Genomic DNA, 22,570 nt, shown 5'->3' with positions numbered 1-22,570 from the left:
CCTGTGTCCCAGCCACTCCAGCCATGACTAAAAGGTGCCAAACTACAACTCGGGTTGTTGCTTCAGAAGGTGGAAGCCCCAAGCCTTGGTGGCTTCCACATGGTATTGAGTCTGTGGGCGCACAGAAGTCAAGAATTGAGGTTTGATAACCTCTGCCTAGATTTCAGAAGATGTATGGAAATGCCTGGATGCCCAGGCAAAAGTCTGCTGCAGGGGTGGGGCCCTCATGGAGAACCTCTGCTAGGGCAGTGCAAAAGGGAAATGTGGGGTTGAACCCCCCACACAGAGTCCCCACTTGGGCACCTCCTAGTGGAGCTGTGAGAAGAGCGCCACTGTACTCCAGACCCCAGAATGGTAGATCCACTGACAACTTGCACTGTGAGCCTGGAAAAGCTGCGGACACTCAACGCCAGCCTATGAAAGCAGCCAGGAGGGAGGGTATACCCTGCAAGTCAAAGGGGCATAGCTGCCCAAGACCATGAGAACCCACCCCTTGCATCAGCGTGACCTGAATGTGAGACGTGGAGTCAAAAGAGATCATTTTGGAGCTTTAAGACTTGACTGTCCCACTGGATTTCAGATTTGCATAGGGTCTGTAACCCCTTTGTTTTGGCCAATGTCTCCCATTTAGAATGGCTGATTTATCCAAAGCCTGTACCCCCATTGTATCTAGGAAGTAACTAACTTGCTTTTTTTTTTTTTTGATTTTATTTTATTTATTTACTTATTTCTTTTAGACAGAGTCTCACTCTGTTGCCCAGGCTGGAGTGCAGTGGCACCATCTCGGCTCACTGCAACTTCTGCCTTCCGGATTCAAGCAATTCTCCTGCCTCAGCCTCCGAATAGCTGGGACTACAGGCTCACATCACCATGTCTGGATAATTTTTGTATTTTTAGTAGAGATGAGGTTTCACCATGTTGGCTAGGCATGAACCACTGTGCCTGGCCAACTAACTTGCTTTTGATTTTACAGGCTCATAGGTGGAAGGGACTTGCCTTGTCTTGGATGAGACTTTGGACTGTGAACTTTTGAATTAATGCTGAAATGAGTTAAGCCTTTGGGGGACTGTTGGGAAGGCATGATTGGTTTTGAAATGTGAGGACATGAGATTTGGGAGGGGCCAGGAGCGGAATGATATGGCTGTGTCCCCACTGAAATCTCATCTTGAATTTCCATGTGTTGTGGGAGGGTCCTGGTGGGAGGTAATTGAATTGTTGGGGCAGGTCTTTCCCAAGCTGTTCTTGTGACAGTGAGTAAGTCTCATGAGATTTGATGTTTATTATAAAGGAGAGTTTTCCTGCACAAGCTCTCTCTTTGCCTGCTGCCATCCACGTAAGATGTGACTTGTTCTTCCTCGCCTTTCACCATGATTGTAAAGCTTCCCCAGCCATGTAGAACTGTAAGTCCAATTAAACCTTTTCTTTTGTAAATTGCCCGGTCTTGGGTATGTCTTTATTAGCAGTGTGAAAATGGACTAATGCAAAGTCTCTGCTTTGGCTGACTAGTTTAGTAGTAAATAATCTTTTATATTTCTATAGCATTTACTAATGACTTGCATACCTATTACTCTGTGTGATCCTATACACCATTCTTATAGAGCCAGGTACCTGGGGGAACTGTATCTCAGAAGTGTTACATGGTGGCAGAGTGAGAACTCAAACCCTGGTCTCCTGACTCCTGGTTCAGGTCTCTGTCCATTGCCCCTTAACGTCAAATAAGGCCAAACTTGTGGACTGTAGTTGCACAGGCTGTCATCAATCAGCAGGGGTCCTGGCCACCGTGCACCTGTCTTGTGCCAAGCTAGCCTGCTCCTTGGCAAGAGAGGCTGGAACACATGTTCTAATAATGGAAATACTAGGATTCATGCCCAAAGGATGTCAACACTCTCTCTCTCTCTCTGTCTGTCTCTCTCTCTTGTGTTTATATATAGTTTTACACAAATTCCAGCAATATATAAGTCCCTTAATGTGCACACATGTATAGTCATACTCCTGTACTGATACATTTAAACACTCTTTTACTTATTCAGTTGTATTCATATGCACCCACATTCACATTCACATGCACATGCACATACACACACGTAAACATGCCTACTCAAATGCAGATACATACTTAAATATCTTTTTATATATTCACAAATATCCACATACAAATACCCAAAGAAAATAATACACTCCATGCACATTCGTTCTTAAGTACTTTCGTATCTCCCACATATATGCAAACTCACGGATACATGTGTATTCATATGTACAGATTTCCACATATACAAATATAACCACAGAAATACACATAGTTATATCCATACCTATAGATGATCATACACATTTCTCTTTGAAGTTACATGTCTACACATGTTCAAATTAGCATCACATATACACACGTCTATGTATGCCACTGCACAATTCCACAGTCCCACAATATACACCTCCACATACACACTACACAGATCCATAGATGCTCCAGTGCACACACTTATGCACACGTGTCCAGACAAGCTAGAGGTTTTCATCTGAGTTTTAGCTCTTTGTAGACTACCAGAGGGGTTGCTCTAGATCAGGACTCTCTTTCCTCTTTTCCTTTGTACATTTCTTTCTTTTTCTTTTTCCTTTTTTTTTTTTTTTTTTTGAAGCAGTGCCTCACCCTGTCTTGGACCCTTGGTACCTTGCCCAGGCTTGAGTGAAGCAGCATGATCACAGCTCACTGCAGCCTTGACCTCCTAAGGCTCAGGTGATCTTCCTGCCTCAGCCCCTGCTCCAGGAGTAGCTGGGACTACAAGCATGTGCCACCATGCCCGGCTAATTTTTTTTTTCTTTTTAGTAGAGACAGGGTTTCACCATTTGCTCAGGCTGGTCTTGAACTCCTGGGCTCAAGCAATCTGCCCACCTCGGCCTCCCAAAGTGCTGGGATTATAGGTTTGAGCCACTGTATGTGGCCTCCCTTGTACATTTCTGTTTCAACTTTTACCTTCCACTTGCTGCACAGACTCAGAGAGAGTCCTGGAGAAGGTCAGATAAAGGACAGGCAGTCTCAGCCCTCTCCTTGTCAGGACTAGATAGAGACCCCTGTTGCTTTGCTGGCTGCCTCTCTGCTCTCAGGTCTGTTAGCTCCGGTGAATAAAGCCAGATCCTGGGAGGCAGGCAGTTAGGCCTGGGGACTCCAGCTGTTTATAGAGCTGCTATGCACTCCTGCTGTTTCTGGAGAACAAACACAGCCTGGAAAGTTTCTGACACCAGGACGATGTCCATATTACCTTGGACCCGTGGTACACACTAGCTCTTTGTGTGGTTGGAGAGGCAGAGCCCAGGCTGGAAGTCAGGGAGCCTGGGCTGACCGTGCCACTAATTAGCTGCGTGTGTGTGTCTATGGGCAAGTGCAATCCTCTCTCTGGCCTCCAGTTTCTATGTCTGTTCAAGCTCAAGTTCCCTTTTATCTAATTCTCTGTGATGAAAGGAGACAAGGAAGGCCTGAGTAGTCCCAAACATTCAGGAATTAAATATTTACATTTGGCTTAGGAGACCATGCATTGAGTTCAAGTTCTACCCTTGCTACGTATTAGGAAGATAACTTAACTTTTCTGATCCTCAGCTTTCTCATCTGTAAACTGGAGATAACCTTTCCCACTTTATGGGGGTTGTTATCAAGCCTAAATTAGGTGGTGGATACAGAAGTGCTCTGTTCACTGTCTGGTGTGTAGCAGCATATAATAAGTTCTTCAAGAACAAGTTGTTTTTCTTGTTTTCATGCTAATACCAGTTTCCCAAAGATACTTTGAGTGACAAGAAAAGAGGCTTGGATGGGACAGGCATCCAAAAGTTTTGATTGGTGGAATCCAGAGGGAAAAGAAGCTGAAGGGAGGGGAACTAGTGACCACTGCAGACAGCGTCAGACCCGTGTTTCTATCACACGTGTTTCATGCTGTGTGACCTTGCTCAAATGACCTTACCATTCTAACCACCAGATTCTCTCTCCAGAAAATAGAGAGCCAGACTGGACAATTTCTTAAGTTTTTTTTTTAATCTGAGACTTTTTCCCCATATCATCTGTAAAGTAAGTTAAACACACAAATAATTAAGAAGCCAATGGAAAAAAATCATAGTACATAAGCCTTCATTTAACATCATCGACAGGTTATTGGGAACAGACTTTTAGTGAAATGACATACAGCAGTTTATCAAATAATATTTTGTTATAAGGTTGACGACGAGAAAATTGGTCTTGTTACAGTCATTTCGTTGAAAGTTGCAGGTTGTAAGAACCTATTGGTGATGTTAAGTGAGATCTTACTAGATTATGAAATGTGCAAGCTTGGAAATAGCACCCTCTGCCCTACTTTGGTTTAACTGTAATAAATAGGGAGAAAACTGTGTCATTTATGGTCTACCTTCAAGGCAGCACATCATAACTGATCCTTCATTTCCTGTCAGAAGATTATTTCTACTCCAGAGGACCATCTCCTCTAGGGTCCTTTGTTGATTATCTCCATTATCATTACTTACTATTTTCTCTTAAGGGGAGCGGGGCATGGCATGATATTGGGTTGGGTTTCTACTTTTGATGCACTTAGACTGTTGCTTACGTGTACTTTGTAGGTCCTGGTTCTCCAGTTTCTTTAGTTGGTGCTCTTTGGAGTTACAGCAGTGTGGCACGGCACAAACACTTATCTATAGGTTATGAGAACTGGATCTTAATCCTTGCACAGTCACTAAGTAGCTTTGTGATAGGATCTGTACAGATCTCCATTTCCTCAGTTGTAAAATGGGGAACATAGCATGCCTACTTTACAGAGTGGTTGTAAGACTACATATTTGGTGAAGGAATCACGTGAGAGTGTGAAAGTGAAAATGTGCTGAAAATGATAAATGGCATGTAACAATAGCTGGCTCATTGCATGTGCACTTTGTGTCAGGCACTGTGCTTCGCACTTTCCATGCTTTATCTCTTAATACTCACAGCAGGCCATAAGGTGGATGCTACCGGCATCCCTATTTTTAACAGATGAGAAAGCCAACTTTAAAATACCTTGGCCAAGATCACAGAGCTGAGCCTCAAATTTTGTCTGGGCATTGAAGACTGTGTCTAATTACTCTGCTACACTGTTTCTGTAGAAAGCAAAATGCAGCAGAAGTGAAGTCTGGAAAGGCAGTCAGAAGACGTGGGGTGGGAAATGGGGGGTGAGGGTTGTGGGGGTGGGGGTGGAGAGGAGAGGAGGAAGAAACCAAGGCTCAGAGAAGTCTAAGGATTGTTCAAGATTACACAGGAAATCATCAATGATAATGTTGGGACTGCAGTGTCCAGAGTCTCCATCATCATCACCATCATCAAAAATGTTTCGTGAGCCTTTACAAAGCATATACAATGATAACCATTTTTCTAGGCTGGGAATGGTGGCTCACATCTGCAATCCCAACACTTTGGGAGGCCGAGGTGGGTGGATCACATGAGGCCAGGAGTTCGAGACCAGCCTGGATGACATGGCAAAACTCCATCTCTATTAAAAATACAAAAATTAGCTGGGCCTGGTGGTGCATGTCTGTAATCCTAGCTACTCGGGAGGCTGAGGCACAAGAATTGCTTGAACCCGGGAGGCGGAGGTTGCAGTGAGCCGAGATCGTACCACTGCACTCCAGCCTGGGCAACAGGGTGAAACTCTGTCTCAAAACAAAACAAAACAAAACAAAACAATTTTTCTCTACACACTACACATAATAACTTAATGATATCAGTATGTTAATTACCATTGGGATTTTACAGATGAAGAAACTGAGGCTTAAAGACGTGAAGCAAATAAGCTCCTCACAGACAGAGTGAGCTCAGTGTATGTGACTCCAGAGCTGGGCTTTTAGTCACCACAGGAAGTAAGGCTATATCTTTCTTTTTTAGGAATCTGTTTGAAGGAATTAGGTCTGTGTTTGGTCATTATTGGGAAATGAGTGCAGATATGTGCACTTGTCCTCAAATAACCAGGTCCTTTACAGAACCAGGTGGTCCACTCCCTGACTTGGCTTGATAACCATTTACCATTGAGGAAAAAGAGTGGAAGTGTCAACATTTACTGTACATATTATGATTAATACAAATGTCAACATGCTTCTGATCTTGGAGGAGGGGAGGAAAAGCAGAGGGGTTCATTAAGAGTGCTTGTAAGATATCCATTCAAAGGTGGAAAAAAAGTGGCTATTTATTTGACCTGGATATCCAGTGAAAAGCACCCATGTTTGTTCCTAGCTAACAAGTGGAACCATCTCCATTTGGAGATAAGAGGCCTGTTACTTTAGGGAGTTTCACCAGTTGTCCTTTGAATGTAGGCATGATCTTCTTGACCATATCAAGACAGGCCTGTTTGCAAAAGGACAGCTTCTAGACCATTTGCCACCTCATCTTGAACTCAGTGATTTTTGCCAGTCTGGGACTGAAAGGTTGGATGTAATCCCCATAAAGGGTTAGAACCAAATACTGGTTTTAATTGATAAGCAATATAATTGATTTGGTTTATTTATTTTAAAAAAACTGTTGAGTATCTGTTATTCAATCACTGTGCTAGCTGCTGAGGTTCCCACAGGAAATGAGACAAGAAACCAGCCCCCATATAACTTACAGTAGAGTGACAGGAGGGACACATAAGCAGGTTGGTACAGTGGTAATTGTAAGTGGCAAGTGCTATTGTGGAAACTGTAAAATGTGTCATGAGAATGGACAGAAGGGACCCATGCCAGCCTTGGGTGAAGAGCACACGTGAACTCACACACATGACGTGCATGTTAGAATGGGGAGGCTTTCTGTGGAAATAATTCTAAGCTGAGTCTTAAAGGAGAATAGGAATTGGCAAGGGAAAGGAGGCTGGAGTGGGTGCTCTGGGCAGTGGCCTAGCAGCAATCACCAGAAGCCTGTAAAGCAGGGAGTGAGGGACAACCTGGCTAGAGAGCTGTAAGCAATCGGTGCAGCTAGAGGATGCAGCGGGAGAGGGAGGAGATGAAGCAGGGTTATTCACAGGGAGCTTCCTCAGCTTTGCAAAAGAATTTGGGTTTAACACTGAGGGTGATGGGGGAGCCATAGGAAAGATTTAAATCGGGGCAGTGGAGTGGTTAGATTTGTGTTTTGGAAAGGCTAGTATGGGAAAAGGTAGACTGGAAGGGGGCAAGTTGGAAGCCAGCGAGAACCCTTTGCAGTCATGTAAGCAAGCCACGATGGAAGCCTGAACTAGATTAGGGGCGGGTGGATGTCCAGAAATTGATAGGTTAGAGTTAACTTTAGGCTGCCCTGATTATTTTTTTTCACAAGCTAGATCACTTCCTTAACATAAATACAATTGACTTTTCTGTTGAAAAAGCAAAAAAGTCTGAGAAAAGTTTAAAAATACCATTATACTTATTCATAATTACTAATTTAATATTCACCCCTTGCAGACATTTGAAAAATATATAAATACTGTAGGAAGAAAATAAAAATTATTCATAAGTTTATAATTCAGAGATAATCACTGTCACAATTTTGGTATTTTTTTCCTAGGCATTTCTTCTAGTGTAATGGATTTATTTTAAACTTTTTTACTGTGAAAAGTTTTAAACATATTCAACAGTAGAGGAAATGTACAATTAACCCAATATACCCACTTCAGCTTCTATAACCAGCAGTCTTCTGCCATTCTGCAGTTGAATGTTAAACTTAAAAACAGGTCTTCACATTTTCTTTTACTCTAAAAATTTGACTTGTGTAATTTTGTTCTTGTAATCCTGGGCGTTTGGCAGGTGCTTACCCTGCTAGCTCTTTGGCAATTTTCAGATGTTATGTATTCATTCAAAACATTTAATGTGACAGTAAAAACATCTGAGCCTCATGGTATACCACTGGAGACTTGAAAAAAACCCAGCTGATTCCCCACTTCCTTGATGGAGACCAATGCAGAGGATAAGTATTTCATGGAGAGATATCCCCAGCAGGAACTAACAGCTTGTGTTTTGACTACTCACCATGGTTGTCTCAGCAATGGAACCAAAGCTGTTGATGAAAATGTTGCAGCTCACGTTCACTGGGGGACCTGCCAATCAAGAGAGATTCCTGCTTAACCCCATGGCCATGGAAGAACCCACAGGGTAGGACTCATTCCCAGAACACTGACTTCTGGAATGGATCGCCTTTGGTGGAGGAGATCCTTGCTTACTCTCCACCCCACCCCCAAGCACCTGGGATTCCCAGCTACCATTTAACATCTCTATGCCAGATTTCCTGGTCCCCAAGTGAGCACCAGGTACAGAACACCAGAGGCTGAGCTGAAATGTACTTTCATTAACACAGGATAATTCATCATCCGCCATATGGTTGAAATTCCTTCCCCAAGTCCCATCGGCTGCCTTTCAGCCACAAATTAGTGGCTGAAATATATTTATGGCTACAACATTTGGAGGCCATCTTGGGAATTACAAGGAACAGCAAGCTCCTTGCCTTGAACTTATGAACCAAGAATGATTGTCTGAAAGGCATTGATGGGAATTACCAGCTGAGGAATTCAGAAGGAACCTCTGGGGAAGTCCACAGACTTTGTTAAATACTTTCTGAGCAAGTCTTCTGAATCCTACTGCAAAGCGTAGGAAAGAAATGCAGGCTTATTTACTGCTTTGCTATCTCATTGCTAGAGGAAATGTTGTCTCACTGAAGCCCAATCTCTTCACTTTATACTATTAATTATAGCAGTTGCCATTTACTAAACATTAGGGGGGTTACTGCTGTGCTGAGAGTATTATTAACATCATTTCATTTCATCCTTTCAGCAACTCCAGGAGAAGGTATGGTTATTACCTTCATTTTACAGAAGAGAAAACAGAGGCTCAGAGAGGTTATTTGTTCATGGCTACATAACTAGTAAATGGGTGAGTCAGAGTTTGAGTTCAGATTTGTCTAACTCCAAGGGTGCTCATCTTAATGGCTATTCTGCAGGAAACAGGTTTAGAGGAAGGAAGGGGCATGGTCCCGATGACACAGACAGTGGCAGAGTCCAGAATTTTCAGCAAGGGGTTTCCAAATAAGCTGACAAAAAGGGCTGACATAAAATAACCAAAGAAAAATGTGAGACTATGGGTAAGAGTGGTAAAAGCAGCAGGAGTCCAGGCAAGAGAAGTTCTGGAGAATGAGGCAGGAAAGACCTCAGAAAGGTGATGACCTGGAGATGACTTTGAAGGTGAATAGGACTTGGATAAATGGTCACAGCCCTTCACATGAAGATTGTAATTTGCAATTTGTGATTTTCTTTTCAGATCTACTTTCTTGATTCCTATGAGTTACTGAGGTAGGCAGGGCAGAATTCTTGTTCCTACTTGACAAAGGTAGCACCAAGAATTTTAGTAACTCACCTAGGCTCATTCAACTAACAAGTGGTAGAACCAGGACTTGAACCAAAGTTTTCTCATTGTGGAAAGAAGAAAGTAGATATGTCCTTATGCCCTCTGGAACCCATTGCATTCTGTCCCTCTTGAAAAAGTAGCCTAAGCATTTTGCTCAAATTAAGCTAGGATCAGAAGTCTTGGCATATAGGAGGGGACTCAGTCTTGGGATGAGAATCTAGGTTTTTCCTTCAAGGGATTATCAGTATCTCTGGGTTTTGGACATAACTCCAGCACTCACTGGTTGGTTGAGCTTGGCAATGCCTTTTCTCTGTCCTGGGCCTCAATTTCCTCATCAATCTGGAGAGAGAGTAGCTCTTGATCTAGGCAGTCAGTCTCAGCTTCAGTGATGTGGAATTCCTTTATGGAAGCTATCCATTTGCATTTCAGGGTTGTAAGATTTTAGGGCTGGAAGGTTTCTTAAAGGTCACCTCATCAATTTCTCCTCAAACTGAAGTGCAGACAGGTTTATCTGCAGTAGAATCATCTGGGAACCTGTTAAACTACAGATTCTTTGGCCCAACCCCATACTAGGTGAAACCAAATCTCTGAGGTTAGCCCAAGAGTCTAGTGTTCAGAGAGCTACCTGGGTGAGTCTCATGTACAGCCAGGTTTGGGGACCACTGCTGTAGACCAGCTACCCATTCAAGGCTGAGCGCCTGAATACTTCCAGCAGTGGGAAACTCATTTTTTCTTGAGCAGCCCTTTCCATAGTTGGATAGCTCTGTCTGCAAAAATTTTTTTCCTTGTGCTGAGTGGAAGTCTGCCTCCTTGTCACTTCCACCTAAACAAAGGTCAGGTGGAAAAAACCTGAATGGTCAGGATTTTTCTCCTTCATTTAGATTCAGACCCAGGTTTTTTTTTGTTGTTGTTGTTGCCTCATGCCATTAAGATACCCCAAGGAGTTACTGCCTATGCCTTGAAATGATGTGCACAGAGTTCCCATCCAGTCCCTGCAAGTGTCTGGCACTGTGACTCCAATTATAAATTAGTTTCTGATTTATGTGTGTGAGAGGGCGCCAGCCAAAAGGATCCTATGGGGAGGTGTGGTTCATTGAAATAAATCTGAAATTAAATTATCCTTGAGAAAATTACAATTCAGCTGCCTTTGGCAGCAGGATAATGTATATATTTCATTAAATATTAAAGTTTAATTTTGCTTTTTTTTGGTATGTATTTGCATTGGGCTGTGCCCCTGATCCTAGGAGCCATTATAATACACAAAGTCATAAAGAAGACACAGAGTGACAGAGCTGGAATGGCATAGTCCTGCTGGATCATTTTACAGATGCAGAAACAGAGGCTGAGATACAGTAAGTGTCTCATTTGGGGTCATGCCTGTCAGGTAAGTAGAGGGAGGACTGGAATGCTGTTTTAGTGCCCTTTACTTCCACCTCACAGTGTCTTTGCCATTGTACTCTGCAGAGTGTGCTTGGTATTCCCGGCTACCCATGTTTTCACGAGGGTCAGGAGCAGGGAAAATTTCTAGCACTTAAGGCAGCTGCTGCGTGATGGATCCCTCCGTAGAGTTTTTAAACGATACCGACCTCTTTCTATCATGTTGGAGTCATAGGGGCCCTGATCCTCAATGGCCTTTTCAGGAGCTCTATGGTTTGTATGGGGTTTTGGGGAATCTGATTTGTGTCAGTGGAAGCAGGAAAGGCATCAAAGGGCTCAGGGGCAGAAAATCCTCTTGGCAATTCTTCAGGCCTCAGCACAAAGGAGGGCAGAGAAAACTTCTTAGCTCCTGCGGTGGGGCTCCAGGAAGCTGCACCTCATTCTCAGTCAGGTGGGGGTTGAGGGAGTTAAGGCTAGTGCAGGGTTGAGAGGTGCCTAAAAGATGAACTGGTTCTGTAGATATTGGGCCCAAGTGTTCTGAGTAAGGTTCTCAGAGTGGGAAGGTTGGAAGGGCCTTGATTCAGTGGTCAGGATAAAATTTTATTTCTTAAAAATGTCCACTTCTAAGTAAGTAAATAAATAAATGAACAAATAAATAAATAAATCACTATTATTAGAAAAAGAATTAAGTTAGAGTAACTGCGTTCAAGTCTCTGGTTTTGACAGCATGACTTGAAAAATTCACTTAACTACTCTAAGCCCTAGCATATTTGTGGGCTCATTTATTTATTTATTCATTCCTTTATGAAGGTTTACTGGGGCTTTTCTATGTGTCAAGTACAGTGGTATGCACAAAGAATAATACATAAACTCTGGATGCACCCACATTCAACAGTTGAATGAGTTCCTCTCTCAGAGCAAGACCATGGCGCCTCTACATAGGATGGAGTTCTGAGAGAGCCCACCAGGGGGCGTGGTGGACTAGAATTCCTAAAAGCAGCGAGGGACAGAGGATGCAACCTGGTTGTCAAGGGCCCTAACCAGTTCTTGGAAGTGTTTGATTTGGCCGACAAGGTTTTTAAAAGAGACGACTTAGTTGTCAATTTGCAAGATTTCAGATAAAACCTCAGACTCAAGTCTTGTATTGGAAGGCCTGGCTGTACAGGGTCTGCATTCCTGCCTGACAGCTATCAACAAGAGCTGAGAAGTGGCTACCCTTAGATAAGCCCTATGTTTTCTGGTTTTATTTTCTTGTCTCCACCCCGCTTCATTCATATACTATAGTTGTCTTGCCCCTCTAGGTATCAGAGATTGTGACCCTGGTGAAGGCTTGAGCTGAGTGTGCTGGGGGCAGCAACGTTGTTCTTGACTTACCTGTCCTTGGGGTTATGCTAACAATGCTGGAAGCTATGGCCTCAGGAACAAGGTGCAGGGGGAGTGAAGGAGCCTTGAGGTAAACGGGGGAGAGTGGGCCCAAACAGAGACCTGGGTGCATCTCCCAGAACATTTTCTATTTGCAGAGTTGTGCGGAGCAAGCACTCTGAGAAGGGGACTGAGAGCAGGGGGCAAAGTGAGCAAATATTAGGAAGCTGTTACCACCTGTCACATGCCTTGTTTAGTCTTGAACGTGAGCTAAAGGAACAGTGAGGAAGGGCACCTGAAATCAAGGCTTGTCTAGGAGGCTGGCTGCAGGTCCTTGGAATAAGATTTTTGCTAGGGTGCTGGGAGGAAGGTCAGAGTGCATAGGCTGCCAAGGAGGTCCTTAAGACTGCACCTGCAGGGTTCTGCTTGGCAGTTTGAGATGGCTGCAACCTCCTGAGGCATCAGTAAACAAAGGGAACTAGTCTCTTGGTTATAGACACTAAGTTCCCATAGGATTGTGAGAGGTAAAAGAACCTTTTCAGATCATCTGGAGTGGAGTTTGTGAACTGGCAACCCATAGGGCATATGTGGGTCACAAACATGTTTTATTTGAATTTACATGTTTTAGGAATTAGGTAGTCTCACAGAGATCTCAGTATCTGGCTCTTCTTGGAATACTTGATGTTCTGGCAACATGGGGCCTACATTTCTGCAGGGCAACTAGAGACTGGGGCTAAGGAGAGGCTGCCCCTGTAGAGGAGCCTGTACCTCTATTTATTCATAGTCTCTACCACTCCCTATTGTCTTACTCTTGGTTTGCCTCACTGATTTAAGTTATCAACCCTGGTAGGCATTTGAAATTATGACTCTGATTTAGACTAAAATTTTTCAAAATTATTTGTTAGCCCATGGGAAACTTTCAGCTGAAGAATTTTAGTTGGGACCCCATTATTGAAAATAAAAGTGGAGCTGCTTGGGGAGGAGCAGCGTGGGCTTGCTCATCATGCCCTCTGCTTCTCCTTTGGGGGCACCTGATGGAAGCCTGAAAGCTCCGGGAAGCGTATGTTTAAAAGCTGCCGAAGTAACCAAGCCCATCACTGCGCAGATGAAGAAACTGATGCCCAAAGAAAGGGAGAGACTCATCATCTAAGCTCAGAGAATAAACTCGAGCCCAAACTTGAACCCATTTCTCCACGTTCCATGTTTATCCTTCTTCCCATTATACAAGAGGTAGCAGATAGTTTTTAATTCACTTTTGGACTCCTGGAAACCAGAGGTGCTGTTAAATTGAGTCCTCTGAGGCTTTGTCTGGGCTTGGCGGGAGAAAAGACTGAATTGATTAAGAATATCTGCCTTGGGTAGAGGAAAGAGTCATGAGATTCACACTGTATATTTACTATCTGCGTGCAATACCATGCAGCTTGCTGCTTTAATGTGGGAAAGCATTTCCCTGTGGGTCTGGAAGGAATGTTTTCTCTACCTTTAAAATTGGGCCTGATCCTGGCGTCATATCCGGAGGTTCTCCCCATTAACTTATCCAGGAAATCCGAGGGTGACATAGGCTTGGGTGCGGAGCGAGCAGCTTCAGCCTCCTTAGAAGCAGCAAGGCTAAGGAGGAAGAGAGGAAAGCAAAAGGTTAATGATGGCTCTTTCTCACACTGTGATCAGATCCCAGCCTTGTCCAACCTCTGTAGAACCACAAGAGTGTTCTTAGCTGGAGAAATGGGTAATATGGGTCCTTAATGAGGTAAGGCCCCGGTTAAATTGTTTACCCAGCCCAAATATCAGCCAGCATGGTATCCTGGCAGGCAGCCAAGTGTCTGATTGATGCTGAGAAGTCACTGACATTTTTAGGGCTTCATCTCTGGGATTTTGAGTAACCACACTTGGCAGCTGGGTGTCCCTGGGAGAGAAGAGTGGAGGGTGAATCTTTTGGTAGACCTAACCCTGTGTTGGGCAACTGCACTCTCATAGGTCCATGGAGACACACAGACAGAAAGGATGTTAGAGATCAAATAATTTACCGTTTCCTCAAGGTTTATTTTCAGAATCTGAGTCACCAATTTTTTAAAAAGTTGCAAAGTCAGATGCATTCTGGAACACAAATTTTATCAGGCATTTTTACCTCAAGTCTCCTCAGAAGCTTTGACAAGCTTATGTGCTTGTACTTATGGGATCACTGTCTCAAGAAACATATACTTCAGAAAATCTCACTTGGGAAATTGAGGCCCAGTTAGCAGAAGGGACTGATGTAGGACCCAGAGTAAATCGGTAGTAGCCTACTTCACTGTATCGAGAGTTAGGTGATTAGAAATCAGACTGTGGGGATGCATCACACTGTTTCTGTCACCCCTCTCCCACCCCACACCCATTCAACAAAGTGGCTTTAGGGCCCCATTCATACCACAGTATGAATTACTCATGTATTAAGAACGTGACCCTCCCTCTGCCAAACTCTTTATTTATTTATTTATTTATTTAATTTTAAGTTCTGGGATACATGTGCAGAATGTGCAGGTTTGTTACATAGGTATACATTTGCCATGGTGGTTTGCTGCACCTATCAACCTGTCATCTAGGTTTTAAGCCCCTCTTGCATTAGGTATTTGTCCTAATGCTCTCCCTTCCCTTGCCCTCCACCACCCTACAGGCCCTGGTGTGTGATGTTCCCTTCTCTGTGTCCATGTGTTCTCATTGTTCAACTCCCACTTATGAGTGAGAACATGCAGTGTTTGGTTTTCTGTTCCTGTGTTAGTTTGCTGAGAATGATGGTTTCCAGCTTCATCCATGTCCCTGCAAAGGACATGAACTCATTCTTTTTTATGTCTGCATAGTATTCCATGGGGTATATGTGCCACATTTTCTTTATCCAGTCTATCATTGATGGACATTTGGGTTGGTTCCAAGTCTTTGCTATTGTAAATAGTGCTGCAGTAAACATACATGTGCATGTGTCTTTGTAGTAGAATGATTTATAATCCTTTGGGGTATGTATACCCAGTAATGTATTGCTGGGTCAAATGGTATTTCTGGTTCTAGATCCTTGAGGAATTGCCATGCTAAACTCTTAAAGCATATAGATTTCAATAAGAGTCAATGTTGGAGTCTCAAAGGTTGAAGAACACTAATTTGGGTTGCTTTGGGCAACTGAGCTTTCCTAGTAGTGAAATTATATCCAGGAGATAGTTAGGAGCCATGAGCAGCACTGACATGTGCTTGTGGGACTGGGATGTTGGAGGAAATGCATAGAGATATGAATGTGTGTGTGTGTGTGTGTGTGTGTGTGTGTGTGTGTGTAAGGTGGAAGCTTCTGTCACCTAGCCAAGCAGCGCATAACGTTCCCCAAGGATTTGTACCCAACCTGTCTTGTTCTTCCTCTCGGCTTCTTTTCTGGTCTCATCAGTTGTAACTGTTTAAGCAATCAGTTAATAATGGATGACTCTCAAATCTGTCACCACCCTGGCCTCTTCTTTAAAACCCCCTTCCTAATTTGAAAACACCTGTGGGACACATTTATCTCAATGTTCTGCCAGTGTCTCAAATTCATCTCCTAAACTGAACTCTACAGCTTCCTTCCCAGACTTGCTCCTTTAAATCAGTTTCCCCAGATGACATCAATATACTTCCGCTCTCTATGATTAGAAGCCTCAGAGCCGTCTTGTCTCCTTGCTCCTCCACCCCCTCAACACCCATAAACTCACTCACCAGGTGCTGATGTAGTTATCTGTGTTTGTGTTTTAAGAGCAGGAGTCATGGTGGTTTTATTTATTATTTGTTTGTTTGTTCTTTCATTCCCCACTGTGTCTACCATGGTGTCTCATACTTAATTGGTGCTCAGTAATTGCACAGTGAATGAATGAATGAATAATGTGCTACTTTAATTAATCAAATATCCTGGCTAGTAAAAAGTGTTCATAAATATTTATACATGGATTAACAATTTTAAAATAATTAGACTATTATACACAGTAATGGAAAATACTGAAAGCAATCTGGCATTGCTTTGAAGATTCAGAGGGTATTCTAGGACTCTTTAGACACTCTTACTCTTGCTTAATAATCTGAAGATCCTTACTCATATCCTGGGGAGCTAATTTTGATGGACAGGTAAGGAACAAATGCGCTTTAGTTTCTTTGTGTGTGTCTATGGATGTAGGTGAGTTTGTGTGATGTGGGCGGGTTTCTAGGTATGACTGTATAGACGTGTTATGTATACAGATGGATGGATGTGTATGGATGTATGTGGAGACTAGAGTGTGCATGGTGGTGTTTGCAGATGCATAGTGAATTGGGTCACATAGAATCTGCAAAATGTGAATTTCTGTGTTCATGTGTATGTATGTCAAGTATCACATTTAGTATGGGCATTTTTTGTGTGTATATGTGAGGTGTCTGTATGTGAGCTGTATATATACATGGGATACAGGCTGTGAATGTGTAAAATGCTTCTGTAGATGTATGTCTGTGATGTGCATATTGCATGTGTTTGTTTTTGAAATGTACTGTGAAACATAATATAGAATAATGCAAGAGAGTGAAAAGAACAGATGATTTGGAATTCATCCTGTTTTAGTCATTTATTAGCTGTGCTACCTTGGGAAAGTTACTTAACCTGTCTGAGGAGCTTTAGTTTTCTTACCTGTCAAATGAGTTTTGCATGAGGAATAACTGAGGTAGCATAGTTAAAAATACCTAGGACTGTTCTTAGAACACAGCAAGTGCTCGAAACATTGTTTTTCTCTTTGTGGCATGGTGTGTGTGTGTGTGTGTGTGTGTGTGTGTTTGAAGCAGTTCAGAGCGGGTCTGGGGCTGCTCCTTGTCTCACAGCGCTTTCAGCTGCACCATGGAGCCCACATGGCTGGAAAGCCCCCCCAGATGCTTCCCATGGCCCACAGTTGGGGCCACAGTCCATTCAGCACTGGACTCATGGCTGCTGTGCGCCTCTGGTGTGGGCAGAGGGGACCACAGGCATGCAATTAGTGATTTATGACTTTTCTGCTGTTATAATTCACTTCCAGAACCTCTCTAGAAGTGGCAGTTATGAAGCTTTCATAAGCTCCCTTACTGTCTCCAACCCCTCCTCTCTGATAATAAGATTTGGGAATGTAGTACTCCCTTCCAGCAGTTCCTGGAGCACAAGTGATCTCTTGGCCCTTAGGTCTCTCTCATAAGCCTCAATCCTATTAGGCAGTAAAGTGGGAGAATGAATTTGCCCCAAATTATCCCATACCATTTGCTATTGCCATAACATGCCATTTAATACCAGAATCCTCCCCAAAGCTGAAGAGTCTTCTGGTTATTCTAACTTGCATGTCTGGAATAAGGTATTTGCAGTCTGGTCACCCAGCCACTGGCTCACTTAAAACCTTGGCACTGAGCCGAAGTGGAGGGAATGAAGACTCCGGGGGGTTAAGTTACTGGCCTCGGGTCACACAGCACTTCAAAGACAGAAGGAATTAGAACTTACATTTTCAAGTGTTGACTTATCCAAATGCTACAACGTAAGGGAAAGTCCTTCGTAAATTGTGAAGAGTATAAAATCATGATAGTCATGCTATTATTATGATTTGTTTCTGAAGCTTGTTCTGCCCTGTTATATCCAAGCAAGTCAAAACATGTGTCTGAATTCTAGCAATCTGTATATACACTGCTCTGAATTTGCCACACTGAAAAATGGAGAGGAAATCGTTGTGAACTACCCAGTGATCCTCTGTTTTGTCGAGTGATTCACAATAGCATATTCTGAGAATCTCTAGTCCAGCCTCTCCCATATATTGTTTACCAGCTGTTTCCTGTTAGCACTTTCATAATTTTTGCCCTGTTTGTTTACTACCTCTATCATTCACTTAATTATTTTCATTAAATTGCCTCACTTGTTTCAAGCTTAAACTTACTTAAAAGGAAACTATATTTCACTACTCACAAATAGAAAACTAATATTACTTGCCATAATGGAAGAGAACCATAATAGCAAATACAATGACAACAAGACAAAAAGAGAAGAGTTTACAATTCTAGTGATCTGCTGCTTGCCAATGTTCTGAGCCCAAGGCCTCCTCTAAGTTACAAAGGAAGTGCAGCAAGTGTAGGACAGGCGTTAGAGGCATATTAACACCTAACGAGACTTCTGGAGATAATAAGAACGATTGGAAGAGAATTGGTTCAATAATGATTTATTGTTATTGTGTCAATCACTTCAAATCCTCCTCCTCCCTCACTGTGCCCTAGGCCAAAAATTCTCAACTCTTTTCCAAATACAAAGGCTCCATATTAATGCCAAAGTAGCTATGCCTCCCTCCACTTGATAATCCTTGTACATTTCTGTCTATATTTAGACAGCACAATTTGCACAGGATTATTCAAAACTCCCCCTCTCCACCCCAGTGAATCTGATGTGCTGTGCATCTGTGTAGAGTAAATATGCACTGGGGAGCTCTTTTAGTACCACCATTCCCAGTTAACTTAAGCATTTGCTTATAGACCATGAGCTGCTGGACAGAAGAGCTGGGAATGAATCTGAGAAATAAAACACTCAATTGTTAAAATTTTCTGACCTTATGACAGTATTTGGAAATGATGCATTTTTTTTCAGGGATTACTAAAATATGGTGGGTGAATCAGACTCAGTTTAGGCGGATTTGATTAATGGTAAATTTCAGAAAGACAGTGAGGTCTTCTGAGACCAAGTTTTCTATTCCTTACTGAGAAGGCTTATTACGATAGATGCACTGACTATACAAAACATTAGACTATTATACACAGAAATGAAAAATACTGAAAGCAATCTGGTGTTGCTTTGAAAATTCATAGGGTATTCTAGGACTATTTAGACACTCCTGCTTAATAATCTGAAGATCCTTACATCCTGAAGAGCTAGTTTTGATGGACAGGATGAGGAACAAATATATTTTAGTTTCTTTTTGTGTGTCTATGGATGTAGGTGAGTTTGTGTGATGTGAGCAGGTTTCTAGGTATGATGTATTAGGTATGTTATGTATACAAATAGATGGATGTTTATGGATGTATGTGGGGATTAGAGCATGCACTAGACTTTCCACCACCTTCTGGTCAGGGGATTTGTCACACTAAGAGACTTTGGTACTTAAAGGACCTCGGATGTTACTCCTAATGACAGAGACCATGCAAAGCTCCAGGAGTAGAGTTCAACAGAGGGGTTGGAGGCAGGGTGATGTAATGAAGTTGGGGGCTGTGTGACCTTCAGTGAGTCACTTCCCTTGTTGGCTTTCAGTTTCCCCAGTTATACAATGAAATTAAGATGATCTCTAAGAGCCCTTCCATCCCTCAGTCATCATTTTATGGGTCTATAATATTCCTTCTTTTTTTTTTTTTTCATACACCTGGTCTGGGAATCCAGATTTGTCTGGACTTCTTTGGAGGAATGGGATTTTGTATCTTGGTTCTTCCTCACCTAGTCTCAAGACTTTTTTCTCCAAAGGGTCAATCTGTTTCTCAAGGTTTACTTGGAAGAAAGGCCAGATGAATGTTCAGATTCTCATTCTTCAGTTGCAGCATCAATTGGAAATAGGGAATCAATGTAAAACTGTCAATCTGAATTACAAATGAGCTAGGGTTGACAGTAAAACTGGAGAGAAACAATTTCAGCTACATTTTACATGGTACCACACCCCCAAGAACCACTCTGGGTTAGCAGAGGGGATCCCCCTAGTCGATTCCCTCTCTCCAGTTCACCATGAGCAGAGAAGTCCAGGAGGTCAGGATGGAAAAGGGGCAGAAGAGGGACTAAGAGGCTGAGAGCAACCAAGGGAAGGACCCATACAGCTGGAGGAGGAACTTGGAGGTGCAGATTGAGGACAGGGAGGTGGGAGGTGGAAGAGGAAGAGGACACTGTGAAAATGAAGGAGTTTGAGGCACGGTCAGCACTATAATTGAGGAATTCAGTAAGCACAGTGGACAGGTACCCAACTACACTTGGTGAGAGGATGAGAAGTCTCCAAGAGGCTTTGTGGAGAAAATGACGTTTTAAGTAAAACTTGAAGGTTAGGTATGGAGTTGGCCTGGAAAAATACAGGAGGAAGAGTGTTTGGGGTAGAAGGAACAGCATGTGTAGTTTAGAAGTGAGAGACAACTTGGAGAACTGAAAGAAGAGTTTAGTGTGTGTATGAAGGAGGGAGGGAGAGAAGAGAATGGGAAATGATGAGAAATGAAGATGAAACACTTGCGGGTAGGCTCTGTCTTGTTCAGTGCCTGGCAGGTAGTAGTAATTAAAAATTCGATTTGACTGGCCTTTGCCCTCTAATTATTTATTGTCCAGTAGATAGAATAGTTTAGGTACTTAAGAAATTATAAGAGGTTGCCACTCTGCTTAGGTGGCATAATTGGACTGCTATGGTGGCTTAGTGGTGGAAGGCAGTATTTGGGGGTAAAGCAGGGATGAATTAGAGAATTCGTCTGAGTTTTATTAATTGTAGCCTCTGTGTGCTTTTAGAAAGACCCAACATTTGCCATTTTCAAATTGTGTATTCAGGGGAGAAAGCTTTCTCTTGCCCCATTGCCTGTGGGCTGTGTTTTTCTAAATGAAAAAGAAATAGTGATTACTTCCCGTTTTCTTGATCTGCTGTTAGTCCGCCTCGACTCGTAGTTCGCCCTCAACATGCCGGAGCCAGCGAAGTCCGCTCCTGCGCCCAAGAAGGGCTCGAAGAAGGCAGTGACTAAGGCCCAGAAGAAAGACGGCAAGAAGCGCGAGCGCAGCCGCAAGGAGAGCTACTCCGTGTACGTGTACAAGGTGCTGAAGCAGGTCCACCCCGACACCGGCATCACCTCTAAGGCCATGGGAATCATGAACTCCTTCGTCAACGACATCTTTGAGCGCATTGCGGGTGAGGCTTCCCGTCTGGCGCATTACAACAAGCGCTCGACCATCACCTCCAGGGAGATCCAGACGGCCGTGCGCCTGCTGCTGCCCGGGGAGTTGGCCAAGCACGCGGTGTCGGAGGGCACCAAGGCCGTCACCAAGTACACCAGCGCTAAGTAAACCTGCCAAGGAGGGACTTTCTCTGGAATTTCCTGATATGACCAAGAAAGCTTCTTACCAAAAGAAGCACAATTGCCTTCGGTTACCTCATTATCTACTGCATGCAGAAAAGAAGACTGAAGAATGCAACTATACCTAGATGAACTTTCCCACAAGATAAAGCTGGCCTCTTGATCTCATTCAGATTCCAAAGAGAATCATTTACAAGTTAATTTCTTTCTCCTTGGTGCATTCCTTCTCCCTAATAATCATTTACTGTTCCTCAAAAAATTGTCTACATTACCCATCTCCTCTTTTGCCTCTGAGAAAGGGTACATAAGCTTCTGTACCCCACTGAGGGGTTGAGGTAGTTATTCTGTGGTCCCCAGCCCTGTACCTTAATAAATTTGTATGCCTTTTCTCTTAAAAAAAAAAAAAAAAAAAAAAAAAAGAAAAAGAAATAGTGGATGGTGAGGAGGGGTGGGTGGGTGTCCTGGTCTTCTGGGAAGAGGTGGGGCTGAGCTGGGCTGGCACCCTTGGCTTTCTAGGCTGAGCCAGTTTCCTATCCCTGGCTCTGATCCCAAGGGACTTGGGGCTTGTCGTACAGCCTGGGCCCTGCTGGTCACCCTCAGCTTTGCCTGAGTTGGATCATCAGGTCAGCATCTGGCTTCCCCCAGCCAGCTGTGCAATTCTGATTTTATTTGATTGCAGTAAGGGGCTTAGGCTGGCCAGGGAGTGCTTGACATTTTATTACTGTCACTTCATGATCTGCTAAGCACCCCTGGGAACAGAATGTCACAGTTGGCATGCCCTGAGCCCAATTCACCTCAGGGTCTTAGGAAACAAGACACCTCTCCCTCTTCCTGTCCTACCTCCCACAGTTATTACTGCCCCCTATAGGGAACCCTTATCTGAATAAGAAGCACATGTATTTGCATATGATTTTCTTGTTGTAGCAATGTAAAATCCTGGATTCTTGGAGCTGGACTAAACCTTAAAATCTCATCTGGTTCTGCCTCTGCACCTGAGGAAGTCTGGTCCTCTAGGGATCCCATATACTATGTAGCATCAGTTTCCATGTTTTCCTCTGGATAGCCTTCCATCCACTAACTCTCCTGCCTTATTGTGTGTATCCCCACAAAGTAGGGCCACCTAGAGAAAGGTGAATGAGGTACCTAGCAAAATTTAAGGAGGCACTCCATCCCAGGGTTGCATAAGTGCCAATCCTGCACTTGCAGGAACCAGAGAGTGAGCACCTCCTTAAATTTTGTGCCTCACCTGCTTCACTCTAGTCCTGGCCCTGCTACAACATCCTAAATCCCTCAGCCTGGTCTATAGGGTGGGATTTCCTGTAGATTATCAAATCTATTCACCTGATGAGGGGGTCTCTTTACCTCTTACAGCATCCCACTTTATTTTCAAAAAGTTTCTTGTTTTTCTTGTTTGGTGGCAAGAAATGACATTAATTGAGCATCTGCTATTCCTAATGTGGACTCT

At 43.3% G+C, this 22,570-nt stretch overlaps 3 protein-coding genes across 6 annotated transcripts in view; 1 reads left to right on the top strand and 2 right to left on the bottom strand.

The window, feature by feature from the left end:
- The window catches only part of ATOX1 (antioxidant 1 copper chaperone), a 603,309-nt gene that overhangs the window by 140,378 nt on the left and 440,361 nt on the right, over positions 1-22,570 (bottom strand). The window lies entirely within an intron of this gene.
- Positions 1-22,570, bottom strand: part of GLRA1 (glycine receptor alpha 1) — a 102,841-nt gene that overhangs the window by 55,542 nt on the left and 24,729 nt on the right. For 2 of the 3 annotated variants that reach the window (XM_050793681.1, XM_050793682.1), the window contains exons 2-3: positions 13,562-13,689; positions 7,975-8,042 (exon numbers count right to left, since the gene is read on the bottom strand). In XM_050793681.1, coding sequence (XP_050649638.1) covers positions 7,975-8,042; positions 13,562-13,689 — 196 coding nt within the window. Of the gene's footprint in view, positions 1-7,974; positions 8,043-13,561; positions 13,713-22,570 lie in introns of those variants that run through there. The other variant, XM_050793683.1, reaches the window with a different exon arrangement.
- Positions 20,647-21,389, top strand: LOC126956617 (histone H2B type 1-K-like). Its single transcript, XM_050793705.1, has one exon. The coding sequence runs from the start codon at positions 20,714-20,716 to the stop codon at positions 21,092-21,094; it is 381 nt and encodes a 126-aa protein (XP_050649662.1). The 5' UTR covers positions 20,647-20,713; the 3' UTR covers positions 21,095-21,389.

Source organism: Macaca thibetana, chromosome 6 (genome assembly GCF_024542745.1).
Source record: "Macaca thibetana thibetana isolate TM-01 chromosome 6, ASM2454274v1, whole genome shotgun sequence".
NCBI lineage: Eukaryota > Metazoa > Chordata > Mammalia > Primates > Cercopithecidae > Macaca > Macaca thibetana.
Note: the sequence above shows the minus strand (reverse complement) of the source record. Positions and strands in the feature narration are given on the sequence as shown.